Source organism: Budorcas taxicolor, chromosome 25 (assembly GCF_023091745.1).
Source record: "Budorcas taxicolor isolate Tak-1 chromosome 25, Takin1.1, whole genome shotgun sequence".
NCBI lineage: Eukaryota > Metazoa > Chordata > Mammalia > Artiodactyla > Bovidae > Budorcas > Budorcas taxicolor.
Genome location: NC_068934.1, coordinates 27760346 through 27779657, shown reverse-complemented (window position 1 = coordinate 27779657; position 19312 = coordinate 27760346). Strand labels below are relative to the sequence as shown.

Below are 19312 nucleotides of genomic sequence, written 5' to 3'. Positions count from 1 at the left end.
ATGAAATGAGAACATTTCCTAACACCATACACACACACACACACACACACACACACACACACACACACACACACACAACCCTCAAATTAAAGACCTAAATGAAAGGTCAGAAAATATAAAACTCAATAAACGTAGGCAGAACACTCTGACATAAATCACAGCAAGATCTAATTTGACCCACATCCTAGAGTAATGGAAATAAAAGCAATAAATAGAAAAAATAAAAGCTTTTGCACAGCAAAGGAAACCATAAACAAAATGAAAAGACAAACCGCAGAATGGGAGAAAATATTGCAAATAAGACAAGTGACAAAATATTAATCTTCAAAATGCACAAGCAGCTTATGCAGCTCACTCTCAGAAAAATAGACAAGTCAACCAAAAAATGGGCAGGAGACCTAAATAGACATTCCTCCAAAGAAGACATACAGATGGCCAATAAACACATGAAAAATGCTCAAATAGCTCATTATTAGAGATATGAAAATCAAAACTACAGTGAGGTATCACCTCACACCAGTCAGAACAGCCATCATCAAAATCTACAAATAATAATTGCTGGAGAGCATCTGGAGAAAAGGAAAACCTCTTGCACAGTTGGTGGGAACACAAATTGATATAGCCACTATGGAGAATAGTATGGAGGTTTCTTAAAAAAACTGGAAACAAAATATCCTTGTGAATGAGTGCATGCTAAGTCATTTCAGTTGTATTTGACTCTATGTGACCCTATGAACTGTACCCTACCAGGTTCCTCTGTCCAAGGAACTCTCCAAGCAAGAATATTGGAATGGTTGGGTTGCTATGTCCTCCAGGTTATCTTCCAGACCCAGGGATTGAAACTGCATCTACATATCCTGCATTGGAAAGCAGGCATGTTCTTTATGACTGACTCAGCAATTAAACTACTGGGCATATACCCTGAGAAAACCATAATTGAAAAAGACACGTTTACCCCAATTTTATTGTAGCACTATTTACAGTAGTCAGGATGCAGAAGCAACCTAGCTGTCTGTTGACAGGTAAATGGATTAAGATGTTGTGGTACATATATACATTGAAATATTACTCAGCCATAAAAGAAAAGAACACATTTGAGTCAGTTCTAGTGAGCTGGATGAACCTAGGACCAATTATACAGAAGAGTGAAGTAAGTCAGAAAGAGAGAAATAAATATAGTATATGTGTTGTGCTTAGTTGCTTGGTCGTGTCTGACTCTTTGTGTCCCCATAGACTGTAGCCCACCAAGATCCTCTGTCCATGGGGATTCTCCAGGCAAGAATACTAGAGTGGATACCTATCCCTTCTTCAGGGGAACTTCTCAACCTTTGAATCAAACCGGGGTCTCCTGCATTGCAGGCAAATTTTTAACCAGCTGAACTACCACGATTAAAACATATCTATGGAAACTAGAAAAACAGTACTGATGAACCTATTTACAGGGAAGGAATGGAACACAGACATGGAGAAAAAACTTGTGAACAAAGTGGGGGAAAGAGAGGGTGGGACGAACTGAGAAAATGGGATTGACATACATTTCCTATCATGTGTAAAATGGGTAGATGATGAGATGCTGCTACATAGCACTATATAAACATTGCCCAGCCTGGCACTCTGTGACAACCTGGATGTGTGGGATGATGGGGAGAGGGAGGCTCAAGAGGAAGGATGAATATATAGTTGTTATTGATTTGAAATGTTGTATGGGGGAAACCAACACTACATTGTAAAGTGATTATGCCCCAGATGTCCTTTTGTTTTTGGAACTGGGCATAGACTCCAAGAGATGAAAAAGAAAGTAAATATCAGAACACACATTACTCTGCCTTGGGGATTAAGAAGAATACTTATTTTAAAATTGTAAACTAGTAGTATATTGTGTCTCAAAAGATCTGTGACACAGAATGGAAAAAAAAAACTCATTTCTACTCTCTGGGGGCTCATTAACTTGAAAGGAAATCATGAGGGAGAGAATTATTTTCTGTGCTTTTAATCAATTTTCCCAGAACTACAGGATATGAAATGCATTCTACTTGAGTTAACTGATTGCTTTGGAGCTTGTTAATGTGGATATCATCTTTGCAAGTGAAAAAGACCTTCTGGGGAAATTCTCAAATAGAAATTATGGCCTGTCTGCTTAGCACGTCAAAGACTGAGGACCACAGTGATGGATACTGTCTTCTTCCTTGTCAGAACCTTTGACCTTCTAAGGACTGTAGGGTAGATGGAGTCCTAAGGTTCAGTGGCAGTGAGGCATCACGGAAAAAGAAAGTGAGTGTTGAGTCACCTATGTCTCAATTCCTTTCAAACCTCAGACTGCATAAATTGAGGGTTCTGGGGCACACGACCTATTTACTGCTCTTTTCAGCCCTGATCCTGAACAGAGGCTGGAGAGACTGAGGAATCATGTGCAGAGACACTGGGAGTCTACCGGTATTTTTTAAGCATGGAGACAAACAAGAGAAGTAAGGGCAGAAAGAAGAAAACGAGGGATCTGTGGGAAGAGTCATTACAAGTCTTGTATTTTGGATGCTTTGATGAGTCTCTTTAGACAACCCTGTGATTATAAAAAGATCCAGCTCTCACTCAGGAAACAGGGAAAGTCCATGAAGGTCCATTGTGAATCTGAGTTTCTGCCCCTGTTCCTACAGATTACGACTGTGTAGTAAATGAATATGGAAAATGCCTCCTCTGTGACTGAGTTTATCCTTATGGGATTGACAGAACAACCTGAACTCCAGTTACCCCTGTTTTTCCTGTTTCTGCTGAACTACCTGGTCACTGTGGTGGGCAATTTATGCTTGATGATTCTAATTTGTCTAAATTCACACCTGCACACCCCCATGTACTTTTTTCTGTTCAATCTCTCTTTTATTGATCTCTGTTACTCATCTGTCTTTACCCCCAAAATGCTAATGAACTTTATTTCCAAGAGGAATGTCATCTCCTTTACAGGATGTATATCTCAGCTGTTTTTCTTCTGCTTTTTTGTCAGCTCTGAGTGCTATGTGTTGACAGCCATGGCCTATGATCACTATGTGGCCATCTGTAAGCCCTTGCTGTACACAATGGTCATGTCCCCTCAGGTGTGTTCTCTGCTGATTTCTGGTTCATATGTGTTGGGGTTTGCAGGAGCCATGGTCCACACAGGGTATATGATGCGGCTGGTCTTTTGTGATTCCAACATTATTAGCCATTATATGTGTGACATTCTCCCACTCCTCCAGCTTTCCTGCAGCAGCACTTATGCCAATGAGATTGTGGTTTCTGCTGTTGTGGGGACAGTTGTTATAGTATCTAGCCTCATTATCTTAATTTCTTATGCTTTGATTCTCTTCAATATTCTTCATAGACCATCATCTAAAGGTTTGTCCAAAGCCTTGAGCACCTGTGGGTCCCATATTACAACAGTTGGTCTGTTCTATGGATTTGCGCTGCTCACTCATGTCAGGTCATCGTCTTCTAGTTTTGTGGAGCAGGGAAAATTTTTCTCAGTACTTTACACTAATGTGGTACCCATGCTGAACCCTCTCATTTATAGCCTCAGGAACAAGGATGTCAAAGTTGGTGTGAAGAAAACCTTGAAGAGAATCACAAAATGAATGAAACCAGTTATGCTACATTTTCTTTGTTTTTTTCTCGCTCCACTGTATCCTCTTCCTCTCATTGTTTTGTCATGCTCTTCATTTGTCTTTCTAATGTCCTTTTGATAGGATTTCATCTCTAATGTCAGATGTCTTTTCTTCTCTTGCCACTTAATGTAATCTGTGGGCCTATTTAACTGGAGAATCATCTTCAGCCCTAAGTGATCCCATAGCAGTTGCAGGGTAGAGACCAATAACCTTTCCCATCTGATGATAACACTATTATTTTCCGTGTGTCTATTCAACCAATGTATGCCATAGAGTAGTATGCAGTCTGACAAATTCTTTTCTTTCTTGATTTGTTTACATAGAGCCCTTTCCTGTATCAGTGCTGTCATTACTTACCGTTCCATTAAAGCTGAGACATACCGACAAAAATGTGGACATGGTGAAGATGTAAAAATTCCCCAATTTTTTCTGGATTCTTTTAGTAATAGCTCCTGTTCTGTATCTTAAGTGTCATATAGGTAAAGAAATTAAACACTTTGTTGAACCATAGTTCTTTATTCTTGAGGGTACTTGAAAATGAATAAGCTGAATTATTTTGTCCACCTTTCTCAATCCACACTAATAACATATGCCTCTTTTTATTGTATTGGTCAATTGATACACTGTCATAAAATATAATTGAAATTGTTATCAACTTGCATATCAGTGGGTTCTGATAGTGATTAAAAGTTAAACGGTGATATTTTTGACTATAGTATTCATTATCAAATGCAAGGTCAAGATTCATTGTCTAATTATGTAAGAGCACCTCCCTTTTGCAAAGAAAGATGTGTTTCCCACTTTTCAAAACAAAACAAAAATATTTGACAGAAACATTGTCCTGTTGATATTTATTCTTTTAGTTCATAAACTTAACTCCTTCCCTTTATTAGAGGAAAAATTAAATCTCTAGGAAATAATGTTTCAGAATTTTATAAATGGTCTTAAAAGATAAGTCTCCTTATCTGATTTTTTGCTAAGGAAATAGTTCTGTGACTTGCTCAGAATCAAACAGCTAAAAATGCAGAGACCAGTTTTTGAACCCACCGTTCATCTTGTGAAAAAATGGAAGGAAAGAAACAACTGTGAAGAAAAACAGGGAACTTCTGGAGAATTGTTTCTGAATGAGCTTGCAAGTGGAAATTTTCCAGTGTGGAGGTACTTCAAAAAGCTAGAAATAGAAATACCATATGTCCCAATAATTCCACTCCTGGGTATGAAAAATATGAAAACACTTATTCAAAAAGATATTTGTACCCCAATATTCAGCACAGCATTGTTTACAGTTGCCAAGATATGGGAGCATCCTAAATCTCCGTCAACAGATGAAGGGAAAAGATGTGGTAAGGGTAAATCGATAAAATGGAATATCACCCATCCATCAGAAGAATGAAAACTCCCCATTTACAGCAACATCAATGGACTTGGAAGGTATTATGGTAAGTGGAATAAGTCAGGCAGAAAAAGACAAATATGGTATCACTTATATGCAGAATCTGAAAACTGTAACAGATTAGGGAATAGAACAGAAGAGATAGATTCACTGATATAGAGAACAAATTTATGGTTACCTGTGGGGAGAGGGAAGTGGAGACAGGCAGTATAGGGATAGGTGATGAAGACATACAAAATATTATGTATAAACTAAGTTATAACAATAGAATGTGCAACACAGGACATATAGCAAAGATTTTATAATAACCATAAATGGAATATAACCTCTAAGAATTGTGAATCTTGTAGCTCATGTAATATTGTATATCAAATATACATCAATAAAAATAGAAAAAATGAATTCTTGATTGGTAATTGATATTTCATTACTAAGACTGGATAGAAAAAATTACATTCCACATACAAGTACACATTTCCATTAAGATTATGATGATATTTTATATGGAAATATTATCTAATAGATAAAATCATCATAATTCTGGTTTGTTGTTGTTCAGTCACTCAGCTGTTTCTGGACTCTTTGCGAGCCCACTGACTGTAACACCCAAGATTTCCCTGTCTTTCACCATCTCTTGGAGCTTGCTCAGACTCATGTCCACTGAGTTGGTGATGCCATCCAACCACTGTCATCTGTCGTCCCCTCTCCTCCTGCCTCCAATCTGTCCCAGCATCAGGGTCTTTTCTAATGAGTCAACTCTTTTCTAATGAGTCGTCACTTTGCATCAGGTGATCAAAGTATTGTATTAAGCTCTGCTTTAAATATGAGTATTTTGAGTTTTTAGATACTTTACATTTACATGATAATATTGAAAATACCTGTTTTTCTTATTTATTCATCAAACATAACAGCCATACTGAAAAGTTCACTGAACATTCATTTGCTGCTGCTGCTAAGTTGGTTCAATTGTGTCTGACTGTGTGCAGCCTTATAGATGGCATCACAGCAGGCTCCTCTGTCCCTGGGATTCTCCAGGCAAGAATACTGGAGTGGGTTGCCATTTCCTTCTCCAATGCATAAAAGTGAAAAGTGAAAGTGATGTTGCTCAGTCATGTCAAACTCTTCGAGACCCCATGGACTGTAGCCTACCAGGCTCCTCCATCCATGGGATTTTCCAGGCAAGCCTACTGGAGTGGGTTGCCACTTCCTTCTCCAGAACATTCATTTATGTTTTGGTAAATAATGAAAACTTCAATTTAATGTCTACCAAGGTCATAAAATATTTCCACCATAGTTTAGTCCGTGCTTATAGCTATATTTTCCCCATATGTATTCGTCCTCAAAAATCTAGCTGAATGATATGAGATAGGCAAGTTTTAGAAGAGCTTATTTAGTCATATGAGGGTGAGTGAACTTCATGCTATCACTGACTTTTGCTGACTGTCTTTTTACTTGGAGAAATATTTTTGTAAATAGACATATATATAGTTGAAAACTGAGATAACATATATCATAGTTTTGTGAGTTCTTGGTAGTTTCCTTAATGAAATACTTGACAGACATATTTTAGAGTACACAGAGTCATGTACACATTGTACACAAAATATTTTGGAAACAAATTATTAGGTAAGTTTAGACAGCTATATCGGAGAACGCAATGGCACCCCACTCTAGTACTCTTGCCTGGAAAATCTCATGGATGGAGGAGCCTGGTAGGCTGCAGTCCATGGGGTCGCTAAGAGTCGGACACGACTGAGCGACTTCACTTTCACTTTTCACTTTCATGCATTGGAGAAGGAAATGGCAACCCACTCCAGTGTTCTTGCCTGGAGAATCCCGGGGACGGGGGAGCCTGGTGGGCTTCCGTTAATGGGGTCGCACAGAATCAGACATGACTGAAGTGACTTAGCAGCAGCAGCAGCAGCAGCAGCAGCAGCAGCAGCAGACAGCTATATAGGTCTTTCATTCTAAATTTTCTCATGCCAGTTGGATTTACCTCCCTTGATTCCTGTACCTGAAACCTTATATCTGGCCTCTCAGAATATTGTATTAACTCTTTGTGGTTTGTCTATGACCCCTTTCTTATCATTTTTGAACTACAAACATTTTCATGCTGGAATTTATTTTTTAAATGCATTTTTACTGAAGTATAACTGATTCACAATATTATTTTCAGGTATACAGCATAGTGATTCAGTGTTTTTACAGATTATATTCCATTAAGATTTATTACTAGATAATGGCTATAATTCCCTGTGCTATAAAATATCTCCTAGTTGCTTATCTTCTTCATACATAGTCATTTATGTTTCTTAATCCTGTACCTCTATCATTCCCCTCCTCTTTTGGTTACATCTAGTTGTTTTTTTTTTTTTTTTTTTTCTTTTCTTTGTGAATTTCTCTCTGTTTTGATGTATACATTTCTTTGTTTTATTTTTAAGACTCCCATGTAAGTGGTATCTTATTGTGTATAAAAGAATTATTTCACTAATCATAACATTTTCTAGATCCATGCATGTATTTGAAAATGGAAAACTTTCATTCTTCATATGGCTGTGTAATATCCCATTGTATGTATATCCATTTGGTTGTTTATGGACACATAGGTGGCTTTCATTTCTTGGGTATTGTAAATAGTGTTGCAATGAATATGGATGTGCATGTTTCTTATTTTGTGTTAATGCTTTATTTTTCTCCACATATATACCCCAGTGTGGAATTGCTGGATATGTGGTAATTCAATTTTTACTTTAAAAAAATATAATTTATTTTAGTTGGATGATAATTACTTTACAATATTGTGGTGGTTTTTGCCATACATTAACACGAATCAGCCATGGGTGTATATGTGACCCTGATCCTGAACCTCTTTGCACCTGCCTCCCCATACCATCCCTCTAGGTTGTCCTAGTGCACCGGCTTTGAGTGCCCTGTTTTATGCATGAAATTTGTACTGGTAATCTATTTCACATATGGTAATGTACATATTTCAGTGCTATTCTCTCAAATCATTCCACCCTCACCTTCTCCCACAGAGTCCAAAAGTCTGCTCTTTATATCTGTGTCTATTTTGCTGTCTATATATATGGCCATCATGACCATCTCTTTAAATTCCATATATATGCATTAGCATACTGTATTGGTGTTTTTCTTTCTGATTTACTTCACTCTGTATAATAGGCTCCAGTTTCATTCACCTTATTAGAACAGACACAAAAGTGTTCTTTTTGTTAATGGAGTAATATCCCATTGTGAGTATGTACCGCAGCTTTCTTATCCAAACGTCTGCCAATGGACATCTAAGTTGCTTCCATGTCCTAGCTATTGTAAACAGTGCTGCAATGAACATTGGGGTACACATGTCTCTTTCAATTCTGGTTTTCTCCGTGTATATGCCCAGCAGTGGGATTGCTCGGTCATATGGCAGTTTTATTTCCAGCTTTTTAAGGAATCACCACACAGTTCTGCATACTGGCTGTACTAGTCTGAATTCCCACCAACAATGTAAGAAGGTTCCCTTTCTCCACACCCTCTCCAGCAATTATTTTTTGTGGACTTTTATTATTGTTTGTAGACTTTTTGATAGCAGACATTCTGACAGGTGTGAGATGGTACCTCGTTGTGGTTTTGATTTGCATTTATCTGATAATGAGTGATGTTGAGCATCTTTTCATGTGTTTGTTAGCCATCTGTATGTCTTCTTTGGAGAAATGTCTGTTTAGTTCTTTGGCCCATTTATTGATTGGGTCATTTATTTTTCTGGCATTGAGTTGCATGAGCTGTTTGTATATTTTTTAGATTAATTATTTGTCAGTTGCTTTGTTTCCTATTATTTTCTCCCCTTCTGAAGGCTGTCTTTTCACCCTGCTTATAGTTTCTTTCATTGTGCAAAAGTTTTTAAGTTTAATTAGGTCCCATTTGTTTATTTTTGCTTTTACTTCCATTACTCAGGGAAGTAGGTCATAGAGGATCTTGCTTCGATTTATGTCATAGAGTGTTCTGCCTATATTTTCCTCTAGGAGTTTTATATTTTCTGGTCTTACATTTAGATCTATAATCTATTTTGAGTTTATTTTTGTGTATGCTATTAGAAAGTGTTCTCATTTCATTCTGTTACAGGTGGTTGATCAGTTTTCCCAGCACCACTTGTTAAAGAGATTGTCTTTTCTCCATTGTGTATTTTTTCCTCCTTTATCAAAGATAAAGTGTCTATAGTTGCATGTATTTGTCTCTGCATTTTGGTTTTGTTCCATGGATCTATATTTCTGTCTGTGTCATTACCATACTGTCTTAATGATTATAGCTTTGTAGTATAGTCTACAGTCAGGCAGGTTAATTCCTCCAGGTCCATTCCTTTTTCAAGCTTGATTTGGCTATTCAAAGTTTTTTGTGTTTCCATATAAATTTTGAAATAATTTGTTCTAGTTCTCTGAAAAATACCGTTTGTAGCTTGATAGGGATTACATTGAATCCATAGATTTCTTTGGGTAGTAAACTCATTTTCACTATATTGATTCTTCCAATCCATGAACATGGTATATTTCTCCATCTATTTGTGTCATCTTTGATTTCTTTCATCAGTGTTTTATAGTTTTCTACATATAGGTCTTTTGTTTCTTTAGGTAAATTTATTCCTAAGTATTTTGTTCTTGTTGTCTCAGTGGTGAATGGGATTGTTTCCTTGATTTCTCTTTCTATTTTCTCATTGTTAGTATATAAGAATGCAAGGGATTTCTTTATATTAATTTTACATCCTGCAACTTCACTATATTCATTGATTAGCTCCAGTAATTTTCTCGTGGTGTCTTTGGGTTTTCATTGTAGAGGATCATGTCACCTGCAAACAGTGAGAATTTTGCTTCTTCTTTTCCAATCTGGATTCCTATTATTTCATTCTCTTCTCTGATTGCTGTGGCTAAAACATACAAAACTATGTTGAAAAATAGTGGTGAGAGTGGACGCTGTCTTCTTGTTCCTGACTTTAGGGGGAATGCTTTCAATTTTTCACCATTGAAGATAATGTCTGCTGTGGGTTTCTCTATGTGGCTTTTATTATTTTGAGATATGTTCCTTCTATGCCTGCTTTCTGGAGAGTTTTTGTCATAAATTGATGTTGAATTTTGTCAAAAATCGTCTGTGCATCTATTGGAAGAAATGGACAAATTCTTTTAGAAAAGTATGACCTTTAAAAACTGAACCAGTCTAGAGAATATCCTTTAGAATTTGTTGGAGAGCTGGTTTGGTGGTGCTGAATTCTCTCAGCTTTTGCTTGTCTGCAAAGCTTTTGATCTCTCCTTCATATTTGAATGAGATCCTTGCTGGGTACAGTAATCTGGGCTGGAGGTTATTGTCTTTCATCACTTTAAGTATGTCTTGCCATTCCCTCCTGGCCTGAAGAGTTTCTATTGAAAGATCAGCTGTTATCCTTATGGGAATCCCCTTGTGTGTTATTTGTTGTTTTTCTCTTGCTGCTTTTAATATTTGTTCTTTGTGTTTGATCTTTGTTAATTTGATTAATATGTGTCTTGGGGTGTTTCACCTTGGGTTTATCCTATTTGGAACTCTCTGTGTTTCTTGGACTTGGGTGATTATTTCCTTCCCCATTTTAGAGAAGTTTTCAACTATTATCTCCTCAAGGATTTTCTCATGATCTTTCTTTCTGTCTTCTTCTTCCGGGACTCCTATAATTCGAATGTTGGAGCGTTTCATATTGTCCTGGAGGTCTCTGAGATTGTCCTCGTTTCTTTTAATTCGTTTTTCTTGTTTCCTCTCTGATTCATTTATTTCTACCATTCTATCTTCTATTTCACTAATCCTGTCTTCTGCCTCCGTTATTCTACTATTTGTTGCCTCCAGAGTGTTTCTGATCTCATTTATTGTGTTATTCATTATATTTTGACTCTTTTTTATTTCTTCTAGGTCCTTGTTAAACCTTTCTTGCATCTTCTCAATCCTTGTCTCTAGGCTATTTATCTGTGATTCCATTTTGATTTCAAGATTTTGGATCATTTTCACTATCAATATTTGGAATTCCTTCTCAGGTAGATTCCCTACCTCTTCCTCTTTTGTTTGGTTTGGTGGGCAACTCCCCTGTTCCTTTACCTGCTGAGTATTCCTCTGTCTCTTCATCTTGGTTATATTGCTGCATTTGGGGTGGCCTTTTTATATTCTGGTAATCTGTGGAGTTCTCTTTATTATGGAGCTTCCTCACTGTGGGTGGGGTTGTATCAGTGGCTTGTCAAGGTTTCCTGGTTAGGGAGGCTTGTGTTGGAGTTCTGATGGGTGGAGCTGGGTTTCTTCTCTCTGGAGTGCAGTGGAGTGACCAGTAATGGGTTATAAGACATCAAAGGTTTTGGAATAATTTTGAGCTGCCTGTATATTGAAGCTCAGGGGAGTGTTCCTGTGTTGCTGGAGAATTTGAGTGGTATGTCTTGTTTTGGAACTTGTTGGCCCTTGGGTGGAGCTTGGTTTCAGTGTAGGTATGAAGGCATTTGATGAGCTCCTATTGCTTAATGTTCCCTGAATTCAAGAGTTCTCTAATGTTTTCAGGCTTTGGATTTAAGCCTCCTGCTTCTGGTTTTCAGTTTTGTTTTTACAGTAGCCTCTAGACTTCTCCATCTATACAGCACTGATGATAAAACATCTAGGTTAAAGATGAAAAGTTTCTCCACATTGAGGGACACTCAGAGAGGTTCACTGAGTTACAAGGAGAAGAGAAGAGGGAGGGGGTAGTTAGAGGTAACTGGAATGAGATGCGGTGAGATCAAAAGAGGAGAGAGCAAGCTAGCCAGTAGTCACTTCCTTATGTGCGCTTTATAGTCTGGACCACTCAGAGGTATTTACGGAGTTATCCAAGGAAGACATACGGATGGCTAACAAACACATGTAAAGATGCTCAACATCACTCATTATCAGAGAAATGCAAATCAAAACCACAATGAGGTACCACTTCACACCAGTCAGAATGGCTGCGATCCAAAAATCTGCAAGCAACAAATGCTGGAGAGGGTGTGGAGAAAAGGGAACCCTGCTACACTGTTGGTGGGAATGCAAACTACTACAGCCACTATGGAGAACAGTGTGGAGATTCCTTAAAAAATTGCAAATAGAACTACCTTATGACCCAGCAATCCCACTGCTGGGCATACACACCGAGGAAACCAGAATTGAAAGAGACACATGTACCCCAATGTTCATCGCAGCACTGTTTATAATAGCCAGGACATGGAAACAACCTAGATGTCCATCAGCAGATGAATGGATAAGAAAGCTGTGGTACATATACACAATGGAGTATTACTCAGCCATTAAAAAGAATTCATTTGAATCAGTTCTCATGAGACGGATGAAACTGGAGCCGATTATACAGAGTGAAGTAAGCCAGAAAGAAAAACACTAATACAGTATGCTAACACATATATATGGAATTTAGAAAGATGGCAATGATGACCCTGTATGCAAGACAGGAAAAAAGACACAGCTGTGTATAATGGGCTTTTGGACTCGGAGAGGGAGAGGATGGGATGATATGGGAGAATGGCATTCTATCATGTATACTATCATGTAAGAATTGAATCGCCAGTCTATGTCTGATGCAGGATACAGCATGCTTGGGGCTGGTGCATGGGGATGACCCAGAGAGATGTTATGGGGAGGGAGGTGGGAGGGGGGTTCATGTTTGGGAACACATGTAAGAATTAAAGATTTTAAAATTAAAAAAAAAAAAAAAAAACTGAACCAGGAAGAAATAGAAAATCTTAACATACCCATCATAAGCATGGAAATCAAAACTGTAACCAAAAGTCTCCCAAAAAACAGAAGCCCAGTACCAGATGTCTTCACAGGTGAATTCTACCAAAAATTTAGAGAATAACTAACACCTATCCTATTCAAACTCTTCCAGAAAACTTCAGAGGAAGGTAAACTCCCAAACTCATTCTATGAGGCTACCATCACCCTAATACCAAAACCAGAAAAAGATGCCACAAAAAAGAAAACTACAGGCCAATAGCACTGATGAACATAGATGTAAAAATCCTCAATGAAATTCTGGCAAACAAAATCCAACAACATATTATAAAGATCATACATCATGACCAAGTGGGTTTATCCCTGGGATGCAAGGATTCATCAGTATTTGCAAATAAATCAATGTGATACACCATGTTAACAATTTTTAGTTCTTTGAAGAACTTCTGTATTGTTTTCCATTGTGGTGAATCAATTTACATTCATACCATTATACAAGGTTCAATTTCCCCCACATTCTTTCAACATTTGCTATTTTTTGTCTTTTTGATGATAGCCATTCTGACAGGTGTGAGGTAATATCTCATGGTTTTGATTTGCATTTCCCAGATGATTGGCAATAGTGAGCAGCCTTTTATGCACTTGTTGGCTATCTGTATGCCTTCTTTGGAACAAATGTCTATTTAGTTCTTTCACTCATTTCTTAATTTGGTTACTTTTTTCCTTTATATTGGTTTGTATGAGCTGCATATATATTTTGAATATTAACCACTTGCTGAATATATAATTTGCAAACATTTTCTCCTATTCATTAGACTGACTTTTTATTTTTTTGATAATCACCTTTGCTGTGCTACAGTTTAAAGTTTAACTAGGTCATATTTATGCATTTTTCTTTTTATTTCATTTGCCTTAGGAAACACATTGAAAAAAAATATTGCTACCATTATTGCAGGGAATGTTCTGCCTATGTTTTCATCTAAAAGCTTCAGGACCTCAGACTTTAATTTAGGTTTTCAACCTATTTTGAAGTAATTTTTCATATGGTTTGAGGAAATGTGCTAATCTCATTGCTTTACATGAATTTCTTCAGTTTTCCAGCATCACTTCTTGAAGAGACTGTATTTTGTCCATTGCATATTTTTGACTCCTTGTCATTATTTAATTAAGCATAATTGTGTGAATTTTTTACCAGGCCCTCTGTCCTGTTTTACTGATATATGTGTTTGTTTTTGTGCAAGTTCCACACTGTTTATATTGCTCTAGCTTTGTATATAGCAATATAGTATAATCTGAAGTCTGGGAGGGTGATACACCCAGCTGCTTCTTTTTTCCTAAGATGGCTTTCACAGTTTCAGATCTTCTGTTGTTCCATATTAATTTCATGAAGATTATTTTAGTTCTTTAATAAATGGGTATTCTTTTAGGAACTTCCTTAAGCTTGTAGATTGTTTTTGGTAAATGGCCATTAATATTAATTCTTCTAATCCATAAATATGTGGGATAGTGTTCCATTTCTTTGTATATTCTTCAGTTTTCTTCATCCATGTTTTATATTTTCAGAGTATAGTACTTTCCCCTTTTTGGTGAGTTTATCCCTGGGTAAGTTCTCCTTTGCATGTGGTTTTAAATGGGATTTTTAAGTGTTATTTCTTGAATATTTCATTATTAGTGTATGGAAAAGAAACAGAATTTTACCTATTAACCTTATGCTAATTAACAAATCCAAATTTCTTGCCTTCATTAATTAGTTCTAATAGCTTCTGAGCAGAGACTTTAAGGTTTTCTATAAAAGTATTAGGGCATCTGTAAACAGTGACAGTTTTCCTCTTCTCTTCTAATTTGGATGCCTTTTTTTTTTTCTGTTTCTTATACAATTTGTATGGCTAGATCTTCCAATATTGTGTTACATAGAAATGTAGAGATTGGTCTTTTTGTCTTGTTCCTGATTTTAGAGGAAAGGTTTCCAGCTTTTCACCACGGAGTATGATGAAAGTTGTCTTACATGGCCTTTATTATGTTGAAATATATTTCTTTTTTACCCACCATCATGAGAGTTTTTACCATTATTGGATGTTGAATTTTGTGGAATATGTTTTCTGCATCCATTGAGATGGTCATATGACTTTTATCCTTCCTTTTGTTAATCTGGTGTATCAATGGAAACTTGCTCCAATATTCTTGCTAGGAAAATCCCACGGACAGAGCCTGGCTGGGATGTTACTCAGCCTTTGTTATTCCACAGTAACAAAGAGTCGAACATGACTGAGTGACTAATCACACACCCCCCCACACACACACCCCACATTGATTTAATTGAGAATATTGAGCCAACCATGCATCCATGTAATAAATTCTACTAAATCATAGTATATAATCTATTTCATGCATTGTTGAATTCATTTTGCTGTTTTATTGAGGGCTTTTGCATTTACATTCCTCAGAGTTATTGGCCTGTAATTTTTTGAAGTGGCTTTGGTTCTGCTTTCAGCGTAATGATGGCCTCTTAGAATGAGTCTGAGAGTTTTCCATTCTTTTCAAATTTTTGGAATAGTTTGAAAAAAATCTAGGTGTTAGCTGTTCTTCATAGGTTTGGTAGAGTCTCCCCATGAAGCTGTTCGGTCCTGAACTTTTGTTTGCTGGGAGACATTTTTTATTGCAACTTTAATTTTGCTACTAGTGATCAGTCCGTTCACATTGTCTGCTTATTTTAGAATCTATCTTTCCTGGTTGAGTGTTTCTAGAAATCTATCCATTTCTTATTGGTTGTCCATTGAGTTGGTCTGCAACAGTTCATGGTATTTGCTGATAATTTTTTTGTATCTTTGTGAAGTCAGTTGTTATTTCTCTTTTTTCTTTTCTTACTTTGTTTATTTGAGTCCTCTTTCCTTTTTTTTTTTTTTTTTTGGTAAGCTTGGCTAACAGTTTATCACTTTTTTATATTTAAAAAAAGCTAATTCTTTTGTTCATTAACATTTCTGTTTTTTTCTATCTATATTTTATTTATTTCTTCTCTGATCTTTAGCCATGGATTGTTATTTGAGATTTGTTTTGTTTCTTAAGGAGTGCCTGTAATACATACACAAACACCTGTATAGTTTATTGAGTATAGAAATTAGTTTTGGGTTTATAGATACTTGTCAGCAAAAATAAGACCAGGAGCTGACTGTGGCTCAGATCATGAACTCCTTATTGCCCAATTCAGATGTATATTGAAGAAAGTAGGGAATACCACTAGACAATCGAGGTATGACCTAAATCAAAAACCATATGATTGTACAGTGGAAGTGATAAATAGATTTAAGGGACTAGGTCTGATAGACAGAGTGCCTGATGAACTATGGGTGGAGGTTTGTGACATTGTACAGGAGACAGGGATCAAGACCATCCCTATGGAAAAGAAATGCAAAAAAGCAAAATGGCTGTCTGAGGAGGCCTTACAAATAGCTGTGAAAAGAAGAGAAGTGAAAAGCAAAGGAGAAAAGGAAAGATATAAGCATCTGAATGTAGAGTTCCAAAGAATAGCAAGGAGAGATAAGAAAGCCTTCCTCAGTGATCAATGCAAAGAAATAGAGGAAAAGAACAGAATGGGAAAGACTAGAGATCTCTTCAAGAAAATTAGAGATACCAAGGGAACATTTCATGCAAAGATGAGCTCAATAAAGGACAGAAATGGTATGGACCTAACAGAAGCAGAAGATATTAAGAAGAGGTGGCAAGAATACAAGGAAGAACTGTACAAAAAAGACCTTCATGACCCAGATAATCACAATGACTTGATCACTCACCTAGAGCCAGACATCTTGGAATATGAAGTCAAGTGGGCCTTAGTAGACTTCACTATGAACAAAGCTAGTGGAGGTGATGGAATTCCAGTTGAGCTATTTCAATCCTAGAAGATGATGCTGCACTCAATATACCAACAAATTTGGAAAACTCAGCCGTGGCCACAGGACTTGAAAAGGTCAGTTTTCATTCCAGTCCCAAAGAAAGGCGATGCCAAGGAATGATCAAACTACTGAACAACTGCACTCATCTCAAATGCTAGTAAAGTAATGTTCAAAATTCTCCAAGCCAGGCTTCAGCAATACGTGAACCATAAACTTCCAGGTGTTCAGTCTGGTTTTAGGAAAGGCAGAGGAACCAGAGACCAAAGTGTCAACATCTGCTGGATCATCAGAAAAGCAAGAGAGTCCCAGAAAAACATCTATTTCTGCTTTATTGACTATGCCAAGGCCTTTGACTGTGTGGATCACAATAAACTGTAGAAAATTCTAAAAGAGATGGGAATAGCATACCACCTGACCTGCCATTTGAGAAACCTATATGCAGGTCAGGAAACAACAGTTAGAACTGGACATGGAACAACAGACTGGTTCCAAATAAGAAGAGGAGTACGTCAAGGCTGTTTTTTGTCACCCTGCTTATTTAACTTATATGCAGAGTACATCATGAGAAACGCTGGGCTGGAAAAAGCACAAGCTGGAATCAAGATTGTAGGGAGAAATATCAATAACCCCAGATATGGAAATGACACCACTGTTATGGCAGAATGTGAAGTGGAACTAAAAAGCCTCTTGAGGAAAGTGAAAGAGGAGAGTGAAAAAGTTGGCTTAAAGCTCAACATTCAGAAAACGAAGATCATGGCATCTGGTCCCATCACTTCATGGGAAATAGATGGGGAAACAGTGGAAACAGTGTCAGACTTTATTTTGGCAGGCTCCAAAATCACTGCAGATGGTGATTGCAGCCATGAAATTAAAAGACGCTTACTCCTTGGAAGAAAAGTTATGACCAACCTAGATAGTATATTCAAAAGCAGAGACATTACTTTGCTGACTAAGGTCCGTCTAGTCAAGGCTATGGTTTTTCCAGTAGTCATGTATGGATGTGAGAGTTGGACTGTGAAGAAAGCTGAGTGCCATAGAATTGATGCTTTTGAACTGCGGTGTTGGAGAAGACTGTTGAGAGTTCTTTGGACTGCAAGGAGATCCAACCAGTCCATCTTAAAGGAGACCAGTTCTGGGTGTTCATTGGAAGGTCTGATGCTGGGCCTTAAGCTCCAATACTTTGGCCACCTCATGTGAAGAGTTGACTCATTGGAAAGCACTCTGATGCTGGGAGGGATTGGGGGCAGGAGGAGAAGGGGACGACGGAGGATGAGATGGCTGGATGGCATCACCGACTCAATGCATATGAGTTTGAGTGAACTCCGGGAGTTGGTGATGGACAGGGAGGCCTGGTGTGCTGGAATTCATTGGGTCGCAAAGAGTCGGATAAGTCTGAGTGACTGAACTGAACTGAACTGATAGATACTTGTGTCTGAGTCTTAGTATTGTATGGCTACTTTGACCTTATAATAGTCAATTAATCCTTCAAACTAGAGTTTTTATATATAAGACAATGATGCTGATTTAGAAAATGTTTAAAAGAGTAACAAGGGGAAGCCTGTTTAATGAATGTAGCAGTGTGTTTGGTTAATGATAATGAATATTGGTACAAATTTCAGTTTCTTCTTATCTCCTTAATTTACTGATTATACTGAGTATCATAATGGCAAAGGCTAACTCTCATTCCGTTTATGTTCATTTCTTTCTTGTAATCTAAATGTTCATAGGATGAAATGAATCAGTGAAGTCTCTAAGAGCCTCTTTACAAAGATTTAGGCCTTGTGCATTATCTACTGTGAATGGAAGAGAACTGTGCAAGACTTGAAGCTTTGCTGTCAGACTTCAGTTTCCTTGAGACTTACTGTGCTCCATAGTGTTGAGAGGGTAACAGGCAGGAAGGCTAAGGTTCTCCAAAGGGAGAAAATAGCCTGCAAGTGTCAGACATTTTTTGATTTCTCTCTTAAGGGGCAGGAGGAAACAAACTTGTGTTATATTTTCCCCCCTTCTCTACACAAATTAAAAAATAGGTTTTTCTTAAAATACTGTGTTGCCATAATGACATCTGGTTCCACTTGAACTTAACTTTTCTCACATCTTGAGTTAACCAATGCATTTTTCTTATGGAAATATTTGTCTTAAGCTATGTTAATGTACTATGCATTTACCCCAGACTAAGTCTTCAAGTCTGTTCTGCCTAAAGGCTCAGAACTGACTTGACAAACCAGCATTTTATCCTCATATATTGTTCTCCTAATCCATGTAAAGGAAGCTACTTGTATTGTAATCTGCCTTTCTACAAGATTCAAGTCAATCCTTTGATGGCCTGGGATGACTCACCTGGTGGCAAGATTATCTCAAAATACATCTTGTGGGTGAGGGACCTGGTACCATTCTCTAAGTTTTACGACATTCTTTTCTTTCAGTAACAGACTGCTAGTAACTATATAACATCCAGCTAAAGACTAGCAGGTGGGTATTCTTTCTGCTCCCTTCTGATGTCTATGTCAAAAGCTTTCTCTATTTCTTTTTTATTTTAATAAAACTTTATTACACAAAAGCTCTGAGAGATCATCTCTGGCCCCTGACTGAAGTCTTCTCCTCCGGAGGCCAAGAATCCTGGTGTTTTTCGTGGTTCAGCAACAATCTTT

General features: G+C 37.3%; 1 protein-coding gene across 1 annotated transcript; it reads left to right on the top strand.

The window, feature by feature from the left end:
• Positions 1 to 2645: 2645 nt before the first annotated feature.
• On the top strand, positions 2646 to 3602 carry LOC128068730 (olfactory receptor 143-like). Its single transcript, XM_052661927.1, has one exon. The coding sequence runs from the start codon at positions 2670 to 2672 to the stop codon at positions 3600 to 3602; it is 933 nt and encodes a 310-aa protein (XP_052517887.1). The 5' UTR covers positions 2646 to 2669.
• The last annotated feature ends 15710 nt before the right edge of the window (positions 3603 to 19312 follow it).

Coding starts and splice junctions, on each gene's coding strand:
- LOC128068730 (XM_052661927.1), top strand. CDS start 2,670: ATGAATATGGAAAATGCCTCCTCTGTGACTGAGTTTATCCTTATGGGA.